The 25,397-nt window shown below is 38.7% G+C and overlaps 1 protein-coding gene across 3 annotated transcripts; it reads left to right on the plus strand.

Moving 5' to 3' along the window:
• The first annotated feature begins 754 nt into the window (after window positions 1–754).
• Window positions 755–20,735, plus strand: hk2 (hexokinase 2). Of its 3 annotated transcripts, none has more exons than XM_083902219.1 (20): window positions 755–825; window positions 925–1,043; window positions 2,728–2,890; window positions 4,974–5,122; window positions 5,560–5,679; window positions 7,309–7,404; window positions 7,722–7,821; window positions 9,104–9,287; window positions 10,879–11,040; window positions 12,470–12,703; window positions 13,722–14,026; window positions 14,135–14,283; window positions 14,599–14,718; window positions 15,335–15,430; window positions 15,778–15,877; window positions 16,538–16,721; window positions 17,813–17,968; window positions 18,490–18,726; window positions 20,016–20,050; window positions 20,162–20,735. In XM_083902219.1, exons 2-20 carry the CDS (start codon window positions 981–983, stop codon window positions 20,215–20,217), a joined length of 2,709 nt encoding a protein of 902 aa, XP_083758345.1. In that variant the 5' UTR covers window positions 755–825; window positions 925–980; the 3' UTR covers window positions 20,218–20,735. The 3 variants fall into 3 exon arrangements, with proteins under 3 accessions (XP_083758345.1, XP_083758344.1, XP_083758343.1); XM_083902218.1 differs by having other exon boundaries at window positions 20,020–20,050; XM_083902217.1 differs by lacking the exon at window positions 20,016–20,050.
• The last annotated feature ends 4,662 nt before the right edge of the window (window positions 20,736–25,397 follow it).

Genomic DNA, 25,397 nt, shown 5'->3' on the forward strand with positions numbered 1-25,397 from the left:
ACATACCCAGAGGCGCAGCTTGTGAACAGGCAAGGCAGGCAACTGCTTGGGGCCCAGAGCCGATAGGGGGCCCCCGACACTCAGAGCCTGAGAGGTGTTTTTACTGAAATGTGCAGTGTCCAGCCGCCTCCCCGTCCCCCTTAAACAACAATGGGAGATTTGCAATGACATCTCAGTAGCAGTAGTAATTTAACCTGAGTGAAGTTATCGTTCTGCAAGTTGGAAAATGAAGAGAATTATTTACAGTGTAATGCATATATTTTTTACTCAGTTTATATATGTTTTTTTCCAGTTATTTACAGTATTTTATTGTTCTATATATTTATATTGTTTTATCATGTGGGTTCTTTACAGTGTAATGTCTTTTTTTTTTTTTTTACTAAGTTTATATAGTTTTTTAAAAGTTATTTACAGTGTTTTATTGTTCTTTACATTTATATTTTCACATACTTTTTAATAACAAGGTTTTTCCAAAAAAAAAAAATATTTTGAACTCATACATTTTTCTTTGGTGTCAGATTATTTGTAACATAATGGTGATGAACACTGGTTGGAAGGGAATTTTTGCTTAGGGCCCCTACAGACTCTAGAATCGCCTCTGCGTATAGGTTGGACATCAGGGAAAGTGACTGCTTGGCCTTTCATTCGCTGTACAGTAGGTGAATTTGTCCAGTGTGCTGCTGTACTTCCGCTAAAGAAGAGAAACCACTCCGCGTCTTCCCTGTAGCCAATCAGCGCCAAGAACTCCGGATGACGTCATCAAACTGCCAAGTCCAGGAAGCTGGAAGTTTCTTTACAGTGCGACACCAGCGTTTCGGTCGAGTTGTAAGTGTTTACCTACGATTTGTAGACGGGAAACCGAGCAGTGGACGAAGATAGTTATTGTTTTTTGTGTTTGTAGCCGTTTTTGTTCACTCTTTACAGGTAAAAGCGGCAGGAGAACGGTCAGGAAGTAAAGTCGTCACACAACGGCAACAAACATGTCAGCCTCGGGTCTGCTGGCTAATTATTGCACAGAGCTCTACAATGGCCAGGCGCTTAAAGTGAGTATGGTGTAAAACACACGGGGGTTTTTGTTTCAGGGATGTTTTGAGTGCGTGGACGTCACTGTGCGACTGTGTATTAAACACCACAGGGACGCGCCCACTCTAACGTGGATGTCCTCACGTCCACTGTCAGCCTTTGTTAAAAAGCAGCTATGTGCTGTGCCACGATGCCAGTATTTATGAGCACCAAAGTGCCATGTTGAGTCACAAGAACGCACTCTAACAAACCCTGGAGTGGTAAACACACCAGGAAGTGTCCTACCTGCTGCCATTCATAGCCTCTGAAGCCAGCCTATTCAAATGGCGGCCCGTGGGCCACATGTGGCCCAAAGGCAACCTCTTAGTGGGCCAGCCTGTGGTCCCAGCAGAAACAATTGGTGTGTTTCCACCGATTCGACTCGCCTTGGAACGGCACGGTGATTTTGCGTTTCCACTATAGCTCCTGGCACTTGGTACGTTTTGTAGTACCTGCTTTGGCTGCTCTGCACTTTTTTGATTGCATGCACTTTGAGTTGCACCTTGGATAAATATGACAAACAAATATATTTTAAATAAAAACAACTGTGACTGCTGCAACTATAGTGCACTTTTTTTGTTTTAATGCATTTTGAGGTGTACAAAGGACAGAATGAGCAAAATATCTATATTTCAAAGTGAACAACATGACTGCTAATACTTCGTGTTTTTTTTAATGTAATATCGTGTAGGCATTTCAGACATACAGCTGAGTTTGTAATTGAATAGCCCTGCTCTAAAGCAAAATATAAATTGAAGAAATGATAGTTTATAAAGAAGTGCTTTCTAGTGGAGAAAATTAAGCGGCCTATAAGATGCACTTAAAAACCATCAATCAAAATGGATTAGATATCAGATTAGATATAGGAGACAAGTTACAAACAATAGTTTTAACAAAAAAACAACAACAGTGTACAATGATAGCATGACAGTAATAAATTAAAAACACAGGCACTGTTGACTGGTTTCTCTCGGTCTGTCTTATAAGATCGAAGGAGTGTACAGATATGGAGGAACTAAGTTCCTTACTGTCCCTACTTGACTGTTTCCCAAAGGGTGAAATTATATTCAGTGCTGTACACAAAATACCCATCTAAGTGATAAAAAGTGATGCTGTGCTATAAACCATGTCCCTGTACAGATATACACAGGTATTTGAGAATGTACCGGTGCTCAGTAGGAGCCCTTTTAATTTTCACCCCTGCCCTTCTAAATGTCTGTGCACACCACTGGAGACATTTTCTATAAATCTGGTTAAGACGTACAATCTAACGTAAAACATCACTCAGATAATCAAAATAATTTCCTTTTCCCCCTTAAATCAAAACTGAATAATACATATCTTGAGAAAGTAATTCACAAGTTAAATATCCAAAACCAATGCACCGCACATGTCAAGTCAGTTATTTTATTTTAATTGAATGGCACAGTGGTAACTGATGCATTTAGCTGCCCCAAGAAAATAGTGTTTTTTGTTGTTGTTTTTTTAAAACTTTGCCCACTTGTTCACTGTGTGCTGTAAGAAAAGAAAAGAAATACTCAACCAGTATTAATTGAGACTGTCAAAACAGAATGGAGAATGAATAGCCTTCACTTTTATCTACTATAAAAGACTTGTTTTCCTGTTTTGGTACAGTAATTAATTCATCTCTTTGAAATTGTTTAGGTGGACAAATACCTGCATAATCTGCAACTGTCGGATAAAACCTTGGTGGATTTGTCAAAGACGTTTCGACGAGAGATGGACAAAGGCTTGTGCAGAGACACCAACCCCACAGCTGCTGTGAAAATGCTGCCCACGTTTGTGTGCTCAACTCCAGATGGAACAGGTAAAACCATATTTCATGGAATACTGTATCCGCCAAATTGTTTCCAAGGGGTGATGTATAGTATACAGCATGCACCAACGCACATTCCTTCCTTCAGTGCACGCAAAGAGCTACACCAGCGACACCGTTATGCATTGTCGTTAGAAACATCTTTTTGAGCAACTTATTTACTAACATAATTTCAGCAAGAGCACTCCAGGCAATAAAACATTGACAGCGTTATTTAAAATGTCATGTTATTTCTGTTTTTCTAAAACGGTGTCACTCGCATCCAAATAATGTTTCCTCTTGAGCTAACGAGAGTCGATTCTCAGACTCCTTAACTTCTCCTGTGGAACATTAGTTGACACACTTGCAACTGGGCACTGACTGCATGTGTCTTCACTGTGTTTTGTTTGAGTTCTTAATAAGTAATAATTCAACATACTACCACCCTGCACACCCCGCTTCCCATGCCGCCGTCTGCCAATTGTGTGTCCCATTCCAGGGCATGGACCCTACGGAGTGTTCGGTCGACGGAGTCATGGATATGACTCCGTCGACCGAACACTCCGTAGGGTCTAATGGCTAGTGTCTGAATATACCTTTTTGTTTTGCTTCAGAGATTACGTTCAGTGAAACTATCAATCATGAACAAAGTGAGGTGGGATTTAGCTTGAAGTGCAGCCTGCTTGAAAAATGTTAACCCTTATGCTGCGTTGACATTGGATGCAGCTCAAACTTTTCGTGCAACAAGATTACATCAAAACTCAATGCACATGACGTGGATTTCGGATGGGTAAGGCCATTTTGCGGAGCGCTGTTTGCTCTTACAATACACCTGATTATATATCAGGCAAAAATATATCTGATACACTTTATTCTGCCAGTCCTTTTCCTTGTGGTGGTTTTATAGTCATATATTATTTCAAAGTGCAGACAAGAGAAAATAACCTCACAGACATACAATATGGATACGAACACAGATTAAAGTACATGTACACTACCGTTCAAAAGTTTGGGGTCACTTACACTCTATACATTGTTAATGTGGTAAATGACTATTCTAGCTGCAAATGTCTGGTTTTTAATGGAATATGTACATAGGTGTATAGAGGCCCATTTCCAGCAACCATCTCTCCAGTGTTCTGATGGTACATTGTGTTTGCTCATCACGTTAGAAGGCTATTGGATGATTAGAAAACCCTTGCAATTATGTTAGCACAGCTGAAAACTGGTTCGGTTTTGCTGGTTCGTTGACGAAAGAAAAGTTTGAAGGGCAACATTATTATTTTGAATAAAAATCATTGTCAATGTCTTGACTATATTTTCTATTCATTTTGCAACATCTTTTTTAATGAATAAAAGTGTGGGTTTTTATGGAAAACACAACATTTTTTTACAGTAGTGTACATGAAATCCAAGAAGCACAGCTGAGGCAACCAAACAGTTAAAAGAAGTATATAAAAATGTATTTGAGATGAAGGTCTGGAAATAAAATGCAGGTCACATCAGGCATAATAAGAAAACAGGCAGATGGTGCACACACACGGGAAAATGGACCTTGAGAACAGGAAAACACACAATGCTATGGTTGAGTTAAAAAGAGAAAAAGACTACATGCGGCCATGACACTACCACACCAGCAAACTGGACAGACACTCCATTGTTGGTATCACAGCCCTGATTTCAAGCAGCTTGTCATCTGCAATTAGCACCCGAAAGAGCCGTCATTAAAATCACACACAACATTGATTTCCTCCTTGTTACTCCAGCCATGGCTGATGGCGAAAACAAATACCCACTCTACCCGTCTTCTCTTCTGGCCCGAAATATGCAATATCATGTGGTGTGAATTGCGCCGCACAATGCAAAAATTCACTTACGGTGCGAATGCAGCTTTTTCGTTATTGAGGTTAGGGCAAATGTGCATTGTGGCCGAAGCATTTTTGAAAATACTGTATTAAATAATGCATAGATAATTTGAGTTTGTTTTATCAGGTCCTGTTTCTTTTGTGACTGTATTATTGATTTAAGGTGTAGTTTTTGACAGCGAGTCACTAACAGTAGTAATTGATATAGCCTCTTATGTATTTCATTGTAGAGGAAGGTGAATTTCTGTCTCTCGACCTTGGGGGAGCCAACTTCCGTGTCCTCTTGGTCAAAGTCAAGGCTAATGGCAAGCAGGAGGTGGAGATGGAAAACCAGATTTATGACATTCCTGAACACATTATGAGAAGCAGCGGGTCTGAGGTAAGAAGCATTGTGATCCTCTCCTTGAGGACCATATAATGTTTGTCTCTAAAAAGAAAGAAATTAAAGTTGTCTGTGTAGAACAACCTTCCCTTCAAAAAGTGTGTGCAGGTAAGGAACAATCGAAGCTCTTTTGAAGGCAAATGGTGGTCAGACCAAATATTGATTTGCCTCTGAATTTTGAAAAATAAACAATTTGTAATAGCATTGTTCACTCCTGTCTATTCACAATAGCTACTGTAGAGATGCAGGGTCACAATGAAACATTCATGTCCAATATTGCTTACTCTTTAAATGTTTTCTTTTTTACTGTGCCATTCAAGAAATGTTAATATCATACGCGTATTGCCAGTGATTGAAAAAGTCTTAGAAATGCGTAAATGCTGTATTTCAGCTGTTTATTCATAACAGAAATTGTTTTTTTTACTCTACTCTAGTTATTTGATCACGTTGCTGATTGTCTGGCTGATTTCATGGAGAAAAGGGGCATCAAGGATAAGAAGTTTCCCCTCGGCTTTACCTTTTCTTTTCCGTGTGTGCAGACCAAGTTGGACGAGGTGAGTGATTTTGAAGATTTCTTCTTTTTATTTGAAGTAATGGGCAAACATGGTGTAATCAGCACTATGATTAGTCTATTGTGGACTAATGAAAAGACATGTTAATGAGCTCCAGTAAATCCTTTACCTCTTAGCTGTATCTTAGTAACTCCTTAATCACTCTGGGATGTGCCTGTTGCAGTCAGTTGGCTGTGAAACCTCTTGCACAGGATTAATTCCTCTTCAATTATAGTTTGTCTGAAAATATAATTGTTTTACCCTTTCCAGCTTTATGCAAATCAGCTGTTCTGTTCGTTAAGAGGAGAGGGATGTCTTGCCTATGTGGCATTCTTGACATTAAAGCTTGAAATGCTCTAGCTCCTTTTTATATAACTGAACCTTTAAGTTGGTTATGTACCTGCCTGGCGGCTGAGCTCAACTGATTGGGCCCTACAGGTTATTCCATCATCTTAATATGTGACAAAAGGTGATCAAGCCTTTGCTGTTAGAGTCCCATCACTGTCAAACTCTCGACCATTGATCTTAAGACAAATACCATCCATACTTTTTATCAAAACCTTTGGGAATATTTGATTTGCCTGTAGGGTATTAAGGTAGATTCCCTTGTGTACTTTATTGGTTTTAGTTTGTTTTTATTTTCACTCATTTTAAGTGTGGACATGTGAAGCTTGTATGAGTTCACATACAGTACATCTAACAACTTTTAATCAATACATTTATGGAAAAGAGGAATTCGGAGAGAAAGAAATTCTCAAAGAGGCAGCATGTTATTATTTGAAATTAATTGAAATGATGGTGTAGTTATTTAAACACTAATCCTCATGACTTTATCCATCAATTGTCTACTGCTTTATCATCCACATGAGAGGCATGGGTCACCGATGACCAGCAGATCCCAGCTGACACAGGGTTACACCCTGGACAGGCCTCATGGCTTTGTTTTATGTAAAATTGTATAAATTCCTAATATGTCTGTCATCCATTCCATTCCTGGTATTTTAGAATCCCCCAAAACAGAAGTTTTGTTTGTTTTCTGTAGGGTGGATCGATATAAACAGAGACCTTGGGAAACTTAGCACTTTCTGATGGGTTCTTATTGGCTACAGCCAGACAATAAGCTGTGAACAAAAAGCTCCATTTACTCTTCCACCTCATATTCAGTCCCATTACAGAAATATTATTTCTTCTTTTCTGATGATAGTAATACTTTAAGAAAAACAACAGCGGTGAAGGGAAAGAACTTCCTGTTTAGCATTCACAAGCTCATTTTACCTCAATGATCAGACGATAGTTACAGGTGATATACTTGTCGTGTGCGTCATCGAGGTGTGAGCTCAAGGGCATTAATTAATCTGTGCTCAGTAACCATGGAAACATGTCTCTGAACTAGCCTGCTCCCTACTAGGCTACTGTCGAGCTTTATTTAACCATGCCTTAAAGGATGTACCAAAGGGCAACAAGTGCTCATGCTAGCGTCTTTTCAATATCATATTCTTCATTAAAAAAACGTTTTTGTATATTTAATGGGAAAAGGACGTGAATTCTTTTGAATCTAGTAATCAAGTAAGGATACTATGTAGTCGGGATCAAACGGATAATCTTTAACACTATTGTGTTCCTCATTTGCAGAGTGTTTTGATATCTTGGACCAAAGGCTTCAGATCCAGTGGAGTGGAGGGAAAAGATGTGGTCAGTCTTCTGAGGAAGTCGATCAAAAAGCGAGGAGTAAGTTTTATATACAAGGCAAAATATTGTTTCATACAAATTTTCAAAGACTTATTTATCAAACCACACAATATGGCTATATTGACCTAAGGTGTTCCTGACAAGAAAGATAATGAAAATATTTAATTAGTTACAAACTTGCCAGGTTTGCTTGCTTGGTTATCATCTTGACAGTTTAGATACAGAAATGAAACATGGGTGACAGAGCTTTCAGAAGTTCACCTTAGATGTCCAGATTATGCAGTTATGTGCATTAGTGACTAGTGTGTCATGTGTCAGTGTTGTTGTTTATTTTACTATATTTATTGTCATTGCAGGACTTTGACATTGACATTGTGACAGTTGTCAATGACACTGTAGGAACCATGATGACCTGTGGCTATGATGATCATTTATGTGAAATTGGCCTTATTTTGGGTGAGTGAACACAAAAGTGAACTGCACTGTTTTCTCGGGCTGAGACCTCTCATTTGACATGAACCAGCAATATACAGGCGGCAGCAGCCCTATACCCTCTCTCTCTCCATCTTCCTCTTCAGAAGCACCTGCAGCCTCCTGCACAGCAGTCTGCTTCTCATTCTGTTCTTCTTCTCTACTTAATTTCGCTATTATCAAAGCTAGCAGCAAAACTGAGGCAGCCTTATAGTGAACTGCAGACCACAGTTAAAGGTGCTGAGAGTTTTTATATCCACACCGTTTTTGAGTTGAGCTACCTATTGCTCCTGTGTGCCTGTGACTACTGGAGAGAAACTATTTTCAGTTTTAACTCCATAATTCTTTACTCCACACATGTAATGTATATATTTTATAACACAAAATGTGTGAAGACAAGACATGCTGAATTTGCTATAAGGGATCTTTAATAACATGAAGTTATGGACCTCTGATTTTCAGATCAGAAAAGTATGGCCCAACTCAGACCTGTCATTAAATTGAGGTTCCATCACAAGTGTTAAAGGTGCCATCTGTAACAATGTGGCCAAAAACGGTTACTACACTCAAAATCAAAACACTGTGGTGAGTCGTATCCGCCTCCCGCTCCACCCCTCCCTTCCAGAGTCGCCAGAGCGGTTGGCATATAACTCCGTCAGCAACGAGTGAGGAGCGAGCGTTTTATCATAAATTAGTGGCTCTAAGACACACAATTATGTTCTCTCAGTAAAGATCAAGATGTATAATAATTTATGGTAACTGTTGACTAGGGATGGATATATCAGATGGAATAACTTTATGCATGATATTTGACAGAACTGTCCTTCATTTTTGTTATAGCATTTATTTAAAATAAAATGAGATGCAGAGGCTGGAGTTATTTCCAAGTAATAATAATAATATTATTTATAAAAAAAAAAATAAAGAAAAAAAATTGTGTTGCACTTTTCATGCTTTATATGTAACACACATTGTCATACACACACATCACCTTCTGCTACACACTTACGATCATACAGGGAGAATATGGGGTTAGCCAGAACAGACTTTTAAACATGGCTGAACAGAGGAAGCTGATTTTAATTCAGATTTTTTAATGTGCAAATCTATAAAATTAATAGAGTTACATTTCATTTGTTAGATTTAATGTTTTTTTAATGGTGGCTGCTTTTTTTGAGGGCAGTGTGGTTTTTTACTTGTTAAACTTGGTTTGTCATTCTTATGTTGAGATGAGAATTACTGAGTAATTGTCACAACATCCCTCCAGGCACAGGCACCAATGCCTGCTATATGGAACAAATGAGGAACCTGCAGGTGCTGGATGGTGATGAGGGCCGTATGTGTGTTAATCTGGAGTGGGGAGCTTTTGGAGATGATGGCGCCCTCGAGGACTTGCGCTCTGATTTTGACCGGGAGATAGATGCAGGCTCTCTTAACCCTGGAAAACAGCTGTAAGTGACACTTATTTCATTGTAGTAGTGGCTCCAGTCAACTTAACCACAGTCAGGCTTGTATTGGGCTATATTTGCAACTGTTCATGTCACTGTATTTACCATATCTGTTGTCTAACCTACTCACATTTTAATATACCATAGCTGCTGTTTACTGTTGATGGAAAGTAAGCCTAATTTCATATTCATACTTACAAATACTCTATTCGGTCTTTGTGATGCATGTCCTTTCAGTGGCTCAAAAATATGATCAGGTTATGGCTAGGGTTGCAAAAGGGATGGAAGATTCACATGATCTTGCAACCCTTATGTGATAAAAGTTGGCAAATTGCACCAGACTATTTGTTATTACTGTGACTGATTTTACATTTGTTTAAATTTGAAGACAAAGCACGTAATATAATTTTGATCAGGATCAGCTTCAGGGAATCCTTTTAAAATTGGCAGAAATTGTCACTCTGGTCAAAGGTCAAGGTCACACTGACCTCCACAGGGCTCCAGACTGAATTTAGTCACATATTGCAACCATTTCCAAGTCCTCAGTTAGATCATCTTTTCCCACCACAAAATAAGAGGGGAGTAAACGCACGTCAGTTTCCCTTTTTTTTAATTCAGGGGAATGAGTTCCAGACAGACCGTGACTACTTCCCATGGTCAGAATTGCGAACAAAAAACCACGGTGCAAGAAGAAATCAGGGAGCGCAAAATATTGACACACATTTTATTACATTTTATTTTGTACTATTGAAGAAGCAGATGTTGGTGATGCAGAGGGTATGCTGATATGCCAACTGTGACAGTCTACTCGCGTTTACTTTCCTCCAGTCCCTTGGCTGTGTAAGCAAGGATGGGGTACTTCTGAACCTCTTGTCTCCGTACTGTTAGCACGGTTGCATCTCAATCAAGTGTATGCATTGATTTTGCAGTAGTTTCTCACATTGTATAGATTCTTTTTCTTTACAAAGGCACACGCGTACGTACGCACTTAGATACTTACCAGGCGCTCAAGACCACTTCCATTTACAGGGAGAATTTTTTTATAGCACAAGGCGAGAATGCAATCACTGAACCGATGGCGGTCTTACTCTCTCACTCGCTAATAATTATTTTATTGATTCACCGAACATGTATAATTGCTGTAAATGAATGCCGTTTCCTCGTCCCATATAATAACTGCAATTACCAGCTATGGGAGATAAATTAGAATGAGACTGCACTGGCTGTTAGATGTGAGGGATTTAGGAGCAGCACATGTTCATCTTGTTTGAAAAGGAACTGTAAGATGTAAAGATGAAATGTTTTTTGGATGCGTTCACACGATATATTAGCAAAGATGCAACTGTGATCAACAGTATAATTCAAATAATGTTGTAATTATCGAATATGACTGCTGTTATTCTGCGGTGAATCTACTCCACCGTTAAATGGCTTAAGAATCCGTGTGCTGTTACAATCTCACAGATTATTCATTTGCACCTAAGGCACAGATGATGTTAGAGAATTAATGATCTGCTTAGAGAATAAGTTCAGCAGCTACCAGGCTTTTATGTTTGACATTCAATTATTTTGCTGTTTTTGTGTTGGTTTGCAGGTTTGAGAAGATGATCGGTGGCATGTACTTGGGGGAACTGGTCCGTCTCATCCTGGTAAAGATGGCCAAAGAGCAGCTGCTATTCCAGGGCAAGACTACAGCCGCGCTCCTCACCACTGAACGCTTCAACATCAAATACATCTATGACATTGAGATTGAAAAGTGAGGTTTTTTTTGTTTTTGTTTAATTGAGTAACTCTGACGTTATAAGATACTGCAGCAGATATCTTATCGAAGGGAAGTTAGAGAATAATTTACTCTGTAAAGGATTCTTTAACTTCCCTTTGCAGTGTATCCATGCCCTTGTAAGCTTTAAAGTTTATTTCCTTACACTCCTTACTTAAGCTTAATAAAATGCGTCATTTGACTCACAGTAGGGCACATTTGGATAAGGGAAAGCAGATTTTTTTACAAGTCAGGGAAAAACTGAGGGAGGGAAGCACATTTTCTAAAAAATACTACTGCTATTCTAGCAATACAAAGCCACATTCAAATCGGTGAAGTATCCCTTTAACCCTGAATCTTAACCCTCAAGCTCAACCTTTATCTAAACTGGCCCTCAAAACCAAGTGTTGAGGGTTATTTTGTCACTTAGAAATGGGAAACCCCTTAAATGCAGATACGTCTTCAGACTGTAGGGGGCAGAATAACGCGAAAGCTGCGTCCAGTCTGTCAACTCCAAAAAAGAAGAAGAAGAACACATTTTACGTCACGATTATTTATTTATTATTTTATTTCAGTCAAGTTATTAGGTTGTCAGATAGTTATAAGATGATACTCATACAAATACCACAACCACGGACATATTCAGCTGACAGTTACCACACACCACGGCTTATTGAAGGGTAAACGATCGCAAACGATCGCGTGCGCACCGGCCGGCTATTGACAAACGATCGTAAAATAAAAATAAATGTTACGCAACAATGACGTCAGTAATCCATAATATGGGCCTAAACTAAGATAATACAATGGTTTTCATCATTTTTATATCTCTATTAACAAAGAAAATACTTAATTTGTATCGCACTCGCTTCGCTGCTTTCGGCGCCATCTTTCTTATGTGAAAACATGCAATGCATTCTGGGTAGCCCTTGCTCCCAAGGGTGGTCTCGGAAAATCTCAATATTGAGGGCGATACAGCTCTTAAACTCGCCCCTCAACTTAATTTTTCTGAGAATCGGGACAGCACTTTCACTAGCGGGAGCACATTTTTGAGATTGAGGGTTAAGATTGAGGGTTAAGCAAGGAATAGGAATTCACCCCAAAGCACTGACATAAGTTGATATTACTTTATTTTCTGACTGTTTTTTTAATAGAAAATAAAATAAATCACTTAACTTTTACATTTTTTTGTATCTAAATAAACTCAATTTCCCAGGAAAGCCACAGCTGTAGACTCTCAAATGCTTTTTGAATTGTGTTCCTATCTGCTACAGAGGCTGAGAAATCAGTCATTTAGTAGGCATTTCCAGGCGTTTCAGGCCTTAATGGGTTGATGACTAACAGATATCCATCCACTCACTTTCTTAACCACATAATGTGTTCATATCATACAAATATATGCTGATAAATTATTTCTATCTTGCAGCGATGAGGAAGGGCTGGCAAGTGCTGAGAAGGTGCTTCGAAACCTGGGTCTGGACCCATCAGTAGAGGACTGCATCACCGTGAGGAGGGTGTGTCAGCTAGTGTCAACACGGGCTGCACACTTGTGTGCTGCCACTCTAGCGGCAGTGCTGCGGCAAATTCGGGACAACAAAGCGGCCGAGAAGCTGCGTACAACTATTGGAGTGGATGGCTCTGTTTACAAAAATCATCCACAGTAAGTGATCCTGTGAACGCCATCATGTCTACTGTTGTGTATCTCCTCTGCTCCCCCCCTCCCTTCCCTGAGCGCTACGGTATCCTCAGCCGGTCAAATGTCGTCCTTCTCTGTGGTGCGGGCGTACGGTCATGTACTGGTGTTCCTTTATCCGCTGTAAAATATGTGTGGTCCTCCATTCTAAACGCGTAAAAAGATCTGCTCTCAGCCTCGTCTCGGCGATCGCTTTGTTCTCTCGGGTTTGTCCTTACAGGCTCCCGTAGAAACATAGTGTCGTGGCAATGCAACAGTGGCCCGCGAACATGTTATTTTACATGACTTTTTGAAACACTACGAAAATGAAACAAAGAATATTATACAGCGACTAGACAATGCAAGAGTACATAATATGTATACAAAAGTGGATTTGGGGTAATATAAACCCATAAATACTACGCAGTGTCCCTTTAAGAGCCGTGAATATCTGTGTTTTTTTTAAATTATTTTCTGAAAAGTATCCTTCATATATATTTCATATTTTTTCCTGTATATTTATGTGGGTGTTCGATCAAAAGAAGGTGTCAAAACCTGTATTTCATCCACTTAATGAATTAAAAACTCGGAGATGAACATTTATAGTTAAAGTATAGATGTAAGAAGCGTAGAATATTTTCCCTCAAAACTTTTTGACACTCAAATTGCCCCATATGTGTAAGTGTGTGAGTGAATAGTTGTTCGTCTCTGTGTATTTGCCCTGCGATGGACTGGTGACCTGTTCATGGTGTGGTCCCACCTTTTGCCCTATGTCAGCTGAGACCAGCAGTCCCACTATATATGTATGTATGTATAATATACATACATATATTATATGTATATGAATATGTATGTATGTATGTAGATAGATAGATAGATAGATAGATAGATAGATAGATAGATAGATAGATAGATAGATAGATAGATAGATAGATAGATAGAATGTTATAGTTAGTTTGGGTCCATTTTCTATATCCGACAGAATTTTTTTTTTCCCTTTTCTTAGGTTTTCCAGGAAGCTTCACAAGATGGTAAGCCGACTCGTACCGGACTGTGATGTCCGTTTTTTGCTGTCACACGATGGCAGTGGGAAAGGTGCAGCCATGGTAACGGCCGTAGCTTACCGTCTCGCTGCTCAACAAGAAGAGCGTCAGCGCATCCTTGACACCTTGCATTTGAGCCGTGAGCAGCTGGTGGAGGTGAAGGCGAGAATGAGCGAGGAGATGGTGAGAGGCCTCTCAAAGCAAAACCATCAAGAAGCAAGCATCAAGATGCTTCCTACGTATGTGCGATCAACACTAGATGGAACAGGTAACTTAAAGATAGATAAAGAGACTTTCTGGTTGTCATCATGATTTTTCTTTGACATCGAGTATTGAGTGTGGCTTCAGAATCTTTGTCTTCATTGCCCGTTATCAGAGCATGGTGACTTTTTGGCCTTGGACTTGGGAGGCTCTACTTTTCGGGTACTGCTGGTGCAAATACAAAGTGGACAAAGACAAATTGTGGACATGCACCAAAAGATCTACAGTATACCACAGGAGATCATGCAAGGCACAGGAGAAGAGGTGGAACATCACATTTGATTGAAGTGCTTTTGTATTTAATACAATAATTAGTAGTCATAGCAACTCAAAAATAATAAAGATGGCAATCTTTGCTTATTTGTTTGAGCAGTGTTTTATCTGAATTAATGTCAAATGCTAATGAGCAAACATGAGCATCTCATACAATATTGTATCTATACATACAGTATTATACAGAGCTGACACAAAGAGAACTTGTTTTTCCTCCAATCCACCATTGAAAACAGCAAAATACTAACCTGATTATGATAGTGTGCGCTCTTATAATGTTTTCTTTCTTTTTTTCTTGTTTGTTAGCTTTTCAACAATATTGTGGACTGCATCTCTAGGTTTCTGGAGCACATGGGCATGAGAGGAGCCTCCTTACCTCTGGGATTCACATTCTCTTTCCCTTGTCATCAAAGCAAACTGGACCAGGTACTGTTTTAAATCAATATTAGGTGTGCAGTGTCGCATGATGAATGACATTAATGACATTAATTGCTGTCCATAGTCTTTTCTGGTACATTTTGAAAAGCTTATTGATTGTGTTAGGGCTGTACTATATTGTAAATGTATGTAAATGTGTGTTTCGCTGTCATTTATCTCCTCTCGCATGGAGTGGAGTGAAAGGTATTATACAGTACATGACATTAAAGTAATAATAGTATTCCTCTGTTTTTTTTTATGTAGATTATTTCTGTCTGTTTTTGTCATATTTATAATTAATCTTTGTCTTATTGTGTTTTGTTTTATATCAATGCATAACAAGGCAACAAATCCAAAGCTTTTATTTATATCTCTTAATTTATAGCGGGTGATCATCACATAATAATCTTCTGTTTTTTTATGCTTACCTCTTGTATTGCTTTTCTCACAATGACATTAGTGAAACAGTAGATCCATTCCATTATTATTATTATTGCTACTAAGTGATTGTTGCCAATGTTTGCTTTTCAGGGTCATGAGGAATGCTTTCTTTGTATAATCATTTTAATCATCATTGTATAATCTGTTTACCCACACAAACAAATCTGTGCTGTCTTTTGTCCAGGGTATTCTTCTGAAGTGGACAAAGGGTTTCAAAGCCAGTGGCTGTGAGGGACAGGATGTTGTGAAGTTACTTAAAGAAGCAGTCTGCCGGAAAAAGGTCAGTAAACGAATACATACATTGCATGCTGTAAACTACTTTCTCTTGAATCTTTACCGAAAAATAACTGCTGCGGATTCTGTAAAAGTAAAACTAACATACCATGGTGTGCAATGCCTGTAGTGTGCAATTGCTGTCCTTGAGATGCAGCTGTACAAACCACTTGTTTATGTTTGAAAAAAGAGAAAAGCACTGCTGTTTCTGGAAGAGGATCCATCAGTTGAAACCAAATGCAAAAGTGACAGCAGAGGGCTGTGAGTGCCCAGTATACAAAGCTGTAACAGGACTAGTTTTTTTTGTATTTTTACAGCGCAAATAAAGAAGGAAATATACATTGTCATCTCCAGGAATTTCACTTAAACCTTGTGGCGGTGGTTAATGACACTGTGGGAACCATGATGTCCTGTGGCTATGAAGACCCCAAATGTGAGGTCGGCCTCATCGTAGGTAAGTCTTCTTTCTCCACCTATTGAATCTAATCTTTCCACCTCTGTGTACTATTTAAGGTGTTAATACCTATTTACTGTTGGCAAATACTGAGCAGTTGCCTCAATCATTTGAAGGAGCCGCTTTCCAAATTTTTATGCAAATTATAATTTTCTCTGATTTTCCTCAGTAATCCTCAATAATTTTTCAAGTCATCAGCTGCATATATATATATATATATATATATATATATATATATATATATATATATATATATATATATAGATCTTATGAGAGTGGGAGGCAGTTCACGTCCAAACAGCAGCTCTGCGAGGCTATTCAGACGTTCTCCAAAGAAATTCAAGCAGAAACTCTCTAAAAACTTACAAGTTGGATGCAAGAATTGTGAAGCTGCTGTCAAATAAGGGGTCCTATGTTAAAATGTAACTTGACCTGTTAAGATCTTTGCAACCTTTAAAAATGCTTTGAAACTCTGTTGTGCATATTAAGTTGGAACAGTGCATTTAAAGTTTTTTATTTTTGAAAAAAATACTGTTATCATTGACTGTCATTTGCGTAATAATTTGGAACGTGGTGTAATGTAGAAATTTTTTTTAGTTTGGAATGAAGCTTCTTTTTTTTCTTTTACAGCAGTTGTAATAACAGTCCTTGTTGTTTTAGGCACAGGAACCAACGCCTGCTACATGGAAGAGATGCGCAACATTGAACTGATAGAAGGGAATGAAGGTCTTATGTGTGTCAACGTGGAATGGGGAGCATTTGGTGAAAATGGGGAACTCGATGACTTCTGCACCCGGTTTGATCGCATTGTCGATGAATCCTCAAACAATCCAGGGAAGCAGAGGTAGCACCATCGTCATTTGTGACATAGTACCCATCTATTCATATCTTTGAAAATAGCAATAACACAATGAAATTAATGGAAGATTGTGCCTGTCAGTGAGAGCCAATGTGATAAAAATATATCCCAATGTTCCCTTTATCTTATTAATTTATATGACTAATATATTATATTAATCTACATGTAAAATGTATACATGTGTGATAACAATACATGTTTCACTGTGGTTTGTACGATGAGTCGTGGAAACACTTTCCATTCACTCTTTTTCTGTAAAACACGTCATTGAACAGTGTAATTTTTACAGAGTGTGGTTGCAGTGTGTGCTGGGTGAAGTGAATGGTTTAATCTCACCAGTATCGTGTCAATCATCATGCGAGGTGCACTGCAGGTGCAGAGTCGGTGAAAAAAAACAGAGCAAACAGTCTGTGCTAACTGTAATCCTTGATACAGCAGGTGGTCATTAAAATGGCAGACATTCTTAGAATCTTGCTTTTTCTCGGATCTCTTCTCATTTCCAGTTTCAGACACCAGATTTTAATTGTGCTTGTCAGTATAATGATATTATGAGTCACAGAGTTACACTTCATGGCAAAAGCAAAATTGACCCCACCTCACATTGTCATAAACTGCATTCAGCGGTTAAACATTAGCTTTGCATGACATTAACACAGACATTAATAACATATTCTTTCTCACAGTGTTTTGTGTGCATTAGTGTTATTTTTGGTTTTAATTTATCTCTAAAAATGAAATGACAGCCCTTTAGTAAAGCTTAGAGCAAAAGCAAACGTGCATTTACAGTAACCTCAGATGGAGTTGGTTTTTCACGGATCAGCTGCACATAACAGCATATTTTAATTTTGTCTCATTCTCAGGTGAAAAATAACATGGGGTAATTAAGTCAATGAAAAACTTTATCATTTGTTTTTTAATTAAAAGTAAGAGTGTATCAGTTGTTAGTTTTAGTATCGAAATCGTTATGAAATAGTCTGAAACTGTCTATCTAGAAAATATATTGGTTACCAGGAAACCTTTTATTTATTTCTCTGTTTCTTTGCCTCTTGTTGAGTTGCTGTGTTTTCTTCTGGCAGGTATGAAAAGATGATCAGCGGCATGTACCTGGGAGAGATTGTGAGGAATGTGCTAATTGAGTTCACTTCCAAGGGCTTACTGTTCAGAGGCAAGATGTCTGAACGACTCAAGACTCGGGGCATCTTCGAGACGAAATTCTTGTCACAGATTGAAAGGTGTGTGACGTTAACAAGCTTGGTAAACGCAGCAATGTTTGTACGGGCAGCAGCCATGTGTCATCAAGCAAACACTCTAGATCACTCTATAAAAGTCAGCTTTTAGTCGAACTAAGACAATCATTAGGTTTATTTTATACCTGGATAATGCGATTCATAGTCCGATAACTCCTGCATACACCAATAATTTTTCCCCAGTCTTTGAACCAGAAGTGGAAACAGACAAAGAAGTACAAACTGCAGTACTGTTGCCAGAAAGCATACAGTGGTGGCGTCTTTCTTTAGACAACACAGCAACCACAAGAACCATGCTACGCGGTTTGTTATTCTGTGACCTAAACCTCAACAGGAAACCAGTTCATTACACACAAGCTTATAGAGAGATACAGCGCCACCTGCGGAGGTGGAGTCAGAAATACACTCTATACATTGTTAATGTGGTAAACATTAAATTGTATAGGTGACACCAAACTTTTGAACGGTAGTGTATAACCCTTGTCATATTCTCTCTGACCCCAAAGAGACCGCCTGGCCATGCGACAGATCCGCTCCATTCTGCAGCACCTGGGTCTCACCACCTCCACGTGCGATGACAGCGTAGTGGTGAAAGAGGTTTGCAGCGCCGTGGCACGCCGTGCAGCTCAGCTCTGTGGTGCCGGTTTAGCAGCTGTGGTCGACAAGATACGACAGGATCGCAACTTGAATCATCTCTCTATTACCGTGGGAGTGGATGGCACCCTTTACAAGACACACCCACAGTAAGAAGACCTTATGTTCTCGTACACTTTTATTCACATAATCATGCCAGCTTTTCCTTAGCACAGCCACGCTGCACATTGATTTAAAAAAAAAAAAACTTCAATTTGTTACATGTGTGCTCACAGAGCATCTTTTGTCATGCGAGGCCATTCGTTGATGAATAAGCAAAAGCTTATGAATAACTAAGCGTTGAAAACTTTTTTTTTCTTAACTTTTGAGTTCCAGGTCTGAGAATAATTAAATAATGATTTAATAGCCATCATTAAACAGATGCAACATCCATGCACAGAGCGAGCCGCGTAATTCAACCTGGGCAGCGCTGTAATGACTGGGAATGGACTGGAACAATCAACAATGAGGATGTAGACATTTAGCTGAATTTAAATACATTAGACCATCATTCTAACCTTTAATAAGAACACAGTTTATATTAACCTCTTCTTCCCTGATGCCCCCGGTACCGGATAGGTCAGAAACTCCGCTCAAAGCTCATAAGAACCATTCTTGTGTTCACAAACACAGTTAAAATACCAATGGATCAAACCAGCAGGAGCAGAAAACACAGTCACAGCGCACACATTGAAAAGCGGCACCAGAGCATCAGCGTGATTGAGTAAACAAACAAAGTGTTGGCTGGACAGCGGATTCCAGCAATACCATTTTTATCACTCTACGACCAAGATTCACGGATCCAGCCACAAAATCAGAGCAAAACAACAACTCACTTTCAAGAAATATAACCAGAAATGTTGTCTTACCTTTGCTGTTGATAAAAGTTATTTCCACTGGAACAAAAGCGCTTCTAATGAAGAACTACACGTCCCAGCATGCTTTTCGGATCCGCACAAAATTTGTATGACACATTTAATGTGTCATACGCATTTATGTAATCCACATAGAGCTTGTAAATGCTGAGATTTACTGAGATTTTGAGCATTAGTGCACACACGCACACCGGAGAGAGGAGAGCATTGCTACATTTGATGAATGTATTCAACTTCAACTGAATAACATTATTTACTTTACTTGCACAACAGGAGAAATTCAATTATTAATTATTATTATTAATAATTAATGGACCAATGCTTGGTGCAGGCAGCCCTACTCTACTAAAGCACAACCCTCTCAGCTGAGTGCTTTGGTGAAGAACAACTATGGCTTCTTTTACACCCTTTAAGTATTTTTCCTCAGCAGTCACACACCTGTGCGCATGCATCAGCTATTGCATCATGAATTAAGTGCTTTTTATCAGCCCAGTGGTAAATGACTGTTATTATTAACTCCACTGACAGGAGACGAGGAAAGATCCTTGTTTCCTTGACTGTGAGTCTATACTGATCACTGCTCGTTAATTTCTCTTCATTTGAAAGTACCACAGCTGTGTTCAACACTAAAAATGTTTTCCCCATTTTTTCTTCCTTCTTTATCCTGAAGTTTCTCCATCATCTTGCAAGAGACATTACAGGATTTGGCACCGCAGTGTCAGGTGACTTTCCACAAATCCGAGGATGGGAGCGGTAAGGGGGCAGCTCTGATCACAGCAGTGGCCTGTAGGGTCAAGGACAGTGGTGACAATTAATTCCCCAACATATACTGTGGGTTTTTATTAAAATAGCAACTGTGACAGATTTACTGTGCTTTATAGTTGCATACACTCCGATCATAGCGCTCTTCTCCTGTAGCTAAACATTTGATTTGAATTCCTTTTGTGTGTGAAGGTTCACATGCACTTTAATCCTATGTTCAATGTTAATAATAACTATTTAACACAAAAGCTGAACATGCTTCAGCTGACGCTGAGAAGGGAGGTGGTAAATGAAATCTGGAGGACAAGTTAGTCTGTGCACCTTTTTTTTTTCTTAAATGACTGTTACATACCTAATGTTATTATCATTATTGAATGAAGTCTGTGATTTGATTTGATTTGATTTGACTTTCTGAACATCACAAAGTGCCTCTCGTGTTTCACGGTATATCACGCTACTGCTGCAACACTGTCCTTCGTCAAAGACTGTCACAATAAAATTGCTGTTCATGTCTTATTCACTTAATTTCACTGCATCTATTGAGATGAACCTAAGCACATGCACTAGAGAATAGAGAATGCTGCCCCCAGCATATAATTGGGTCTTCTCTGACAATTCTGGTGATCTCTGACAAGATCTTAATGACTTTAAATCATTTTCTTACTCGACTCAGGCGTGAGATAAATATTCCATTATTCTCCATAAAATGTTCCCACTGATTTTACCCTCATATTATATCTGAATAATATATATATATATATATATATATATATATATATATATATTTTTTTTTTTTTTTTTACTCCTGCTCTTTATTTTGCTTGGAAACATTTTACATTTACATTTATCTGACTTAATGTATATCTAATTCATTTCAATGAATATAGAAAATTCAGCCTAATTAGCAGGAGTGTCTGTTGCTCGAGCCAACATTACCATGACTGTATGCAGATCTTGCATACATCTCTTTTCTGAGGTGTATAGGGCACAAAAGGAAAATTAATTAAGATGGTGAGACTGTATTCAAGATTCAAGGTATAAGAGGTTTATTGTCATATGTTCAGTTAAGACAGACGTCACACTGCACAATTAAATTCTTACTTTGCACATCTCCCTGGTTACAAAAAAAGAGTAAAAAATGAAATCAAATATATATATATAACTTAACAGTGTCAGAAATATAATTTTAAAAAAAGGCTACAATAAAATTTAAGTTAAAAATGTACAGACTAAAAATATAAACTTAGGTTTAAGAGTGATCTGCTGGGCTTTTTTAATCCTCTGCTGTGCATTGTGAGACCAAGTGAGGTCCTCGCTGATGTAAGTCCCGAGGAATTCACTCTGTCCACTTCCGTCTCACCTATGCACAGTGGTGTTTGCTGCACTGTCTTCCTTCTCGGGTCAGTGATCATCTCCTTTGGTCTTTTTTTGCATTCAAGGAGAGATTATTGTCCTGACACCAGGCCAAGAATACTAAAAAAAAAAAAAAGATTTAATCATGTAAAAACAACACTTGACTATCATTTTCCGATGATGTTCCTCTCAGTGATGATGTTGTGCCAGGCCTGAAGCAAAGTACTCCGGTGTCGCTGTTGTTGCTGTGCCTGAAGTACAGTATTACAGGATCATTGAGTAAGATTTGTTCCAATGAATGAATGCTTGAGAAATTATACTGGTACAGTGGTGATTATAGCATCAGTAAAACATCAAATCTAATGGTGGCCTTAGACCGTAATCTTTGATTTATAACTGAGTGGCCTAGCTGACTGAAACCAGTACTTCCCTCATCACAATGTTGGGCTTTTGGGTCACAAAGTAAAATTCAACTTCTGCCCCTACATAAACATGTCTGCCAACACCGACCCATTGAAGGCCCAAAGTGTAAAAGCAGTTATCACGGCACACACATTCAGTACAACAGCATGACGTTGATTGTGATTGTGAGCTATTTCCCACTCACTGGTGTTCGGGAAAGGACGAGGAGGCGGCGTTGAGGGAGTGAATAATCCGGTTTATTGCAAAACAAAAACAATCAAACTAACAAAAGAAGACAGCTGTTATGTCAGCGCTCTGCTGCGCTCTTTCTCTGTTCCTCTCTTCCTCCGTCAGTCTCTCTCCGTCTCTCTCTCTGCTTGTGCGTGTGGACCCAGCCTACTGCAAGAGACCAGAACCAGGTTACAAACGTGCTTATATACATGACTGATTACCTGATTCTGTCCAGCTGTCTGATCACCGGCTGAGCCACTCCTCCCTTCTCTCCAGCAGCCATCGCTCTAACCAAGCCCCACTGCCACAGTGACATTTAACAGTTTTACAGATGCCAATTTACAGTGGAAAATTAGACTCAAAGTGTTATATTTCGTATATTAACCAGTAAAAACCAGGGACAACTATTGCAAAGTAACTCAAAAGTTTGGTCTAAAAATATTTCCCAACATGACTCCAAAGGAAGAAGTCTAGACTTTCCAAATCTTATCAATTATAATGATTTTAATTAACTTGAAAAAACTCATCACATAGAAAAGGACATCCAATCCCATCCCATTTTATTCATATAGGACATTTTGTAGCAAAGTTTCAAACAAAGTTTCAAACAAAATTTGAAAGAAGAAAGAAAGTGTGAGGGCCTGTCTGATGTGGAGTGGGAGCTCATTCCAGAGTTTAGGAGCTGAAACGGAGAAAAGCTCGGTTCTCTCAGGGATCATGTAGTGGAAACACGGCATTAGCTTCAGCCTTGATTTTGGAACAACTCAGAGGAGCTGATCTGCAGATACCATGAGGGAACATGAGGCTGGAGATCACAAAGTTTGGGAGGGGCAAGATTATGAAAGGCATCCCTCTGATGCACAACAATGGGTCAAAAGTCACCAGGCTCAGTTTTTTATGTTCTATATCTTTGCAATACAATTATTTCCACATTTACTGTTCCAGGTATTTCTCAAATAACTTGATTTTGATCACCATACGTCCCTACTTAATTTATTGATTTCTTACGCTTTGAATAAAAACTGTTTTGTATCACTACCCATGGCTCTGACTGACCCATAACTATGTGATAGGTTATTTTATGTATGGCTGAGTTTTCCTTTGCTATATATTTGAAATAAATGTATTTTATTATTTACTTTTGCAAATATTTTTGTTTTTCTTCAGCATATTTCGTAATTTTCCACTTTCTTACTTTATGACCAGGCATAGGTTTTCTATTTCTACATCAAGTTTACACACATGGGGTCAGAAATGACCCACTTGCATTTACTATGGCATTTGGTGGGAATGGATGCGTGTTTGCAAGCAGGAACATGGACAACTATTCATCTGCTGCACATGTCACATCTCAGCACTGTTCCCTTTGCACATCTGATAAATGGTAAGTCCTCTTTTGCAGTTGTTCTAATGTTACAGAAGACAATATTTGAGTTGTGAATGACAACGGTGCATTTGATTTGATTGGGATAGGTCTTGAGATTGAGTATGTTACTGTCTACAATACTATTAGCTAGCAAGCTATCTAGTTATCAAAGCTATTTTAGTGAGGTCAGCAAAATAAAGGGGGTGCTATAGAGCCCTGGTGCAAAGCAGGGGTCTGAGTCCTATTCCCATATCACATCTTCATCAGACCTGAACTCCCTGTAAAGTTTCAAGAGTTTTAATCCACCTTAACCCCTCAAAAATGACTGCGATGATGATGATGATGACCTCGACTATGTACCACAGGGTGAAGTTGAAATCGTGGTGTGTTATATGTCCACTCTCCTAGATGAAGACTTCTCTGATGACATGGAAGACGCATCTGATGAGGAAACTCGGATTCAGTCTATAACATAAACCTGGAATGAAAATTCTCCCCAGTCCTGGCAGAACAAGAAGCCGTAACATTCTGAGGAGCTGTCCTTGGATCAACGGCTCCTTCACTGAAAAATGCCTGGGATAGGTTCATCTGGGACAACATTGAAGAGGTTCTACAATCTACCAATTTAGAGGGACGAACAAAGAGCAGCTGCAGTGGAGACACATCAACAAAGAAGAGTTCATGGCCTATATTGCTTGGGGGGGGACAAGAGCTGGGATGTGGCCTTATTTCTGGATCTTCTGCAAAATCCAATAACAAGGCCACCATGGGGCTTGGAAGATATGAGGATACCTGCCGCTTTACACGGTTTGATAACAGGAGGACAATGGTTTTGTGACTGGAAACGGACCACATGGCAGCATTCAGGTAACTGCGAGACTGTTTTCCGAACAATTGCAGAGGACGGTTCATCCCCAGCGACTTTGTTAACAGATGAGCAGCTTTTGTTATTCTGGGCCAGGTGCAATTTTATGATACAGGCGGCTCTTGGAGAGGAGGTGGAGAGACAGATGTTATCCAACAATTGTGCTTTCAGACGGACAGGTGAATATACAATACAGAAATGTATCTAAAGTCCTTTTGCAATTTTCATAATGTAATTTTTTTTCATATTTATTTCTTGATATGCAAAATAGTATAATATTACTATCTGCAATGCCATACAATGCAACAAATTATGGTGTTGGAGTTCTATTTTGAGTACATTTACAATCTTTCTTTTTCTTGTATTTTTCTTGTATTTTCATAGGTATTTCACACATATATATACACATACATATATACACACACATATATATATATACACATACATATAAATATACACACACATATATGTATATATATACATTTATATACATGTGTATATATATATATGTACATATACTGTATGTATATATATGTGTGTATATTATTTCAGCACATATCGGAAATTGGAAAAAGTTGTCAAAGTTTTTTTTTATTTTATTCTGAAAAACAAATGATACACATCTGACCTCTCACATAAGCGACATCATCGTAGTTTCATTTTGTACATCAATATTTTCTGCCTCATATTGAGTCAACATTTCCTAATTATTTCCAACTGCGTATTAACTTAAAAAATGTCCCAATGCCTTTGGGTGAATTGTTTATTAGGCGACATCACACAAGACAAGGCAAACAACGTGCATGTGTAACAATGCAGCTAATAAGACATATTCATCTTTAGCACAGTACATTAATTGTGTTGCATACAGTCTAAAAACACACATAATGCACACATTAACATGAAATAGAAAGCAGCTAAGACAAG

Source organism: Microchirus variegatus (assembly GCF_963457635.1).
Source record: "Microchirus variegatus genome assembly, chromosome: 16".
Taxonomy (NCBI): domain Eukaryota; kingdom Metazoa; phylum Chordata; class Actinopteri; order Pleuronectiformes; family Soleidae; genus Microchirus; species Microchirus variegatus.

Coding starts and splice junctions, on each gene's coding strand:
- hk2 (XM_083902217.1), top strand. CDS start 981: ATGTCAGCCTCGGGTCTGCTGGCTAATTATTGCACAGAGCTCTACAAT. Junction 14,284..14,598: donor TGCAAGGCACAGGAGAAGAG/GTGGAACATCAC, acceptor CTTGTTTGTTAG/CTTTTCAACAATATTGTGGA. Junction 18,727..20,161: donor CTTTACAAGACACACCCACA/GTAAGAAGACCT, acceptor TTTATCCTGAAG/TTTCTCCATCATCTTGCAAG.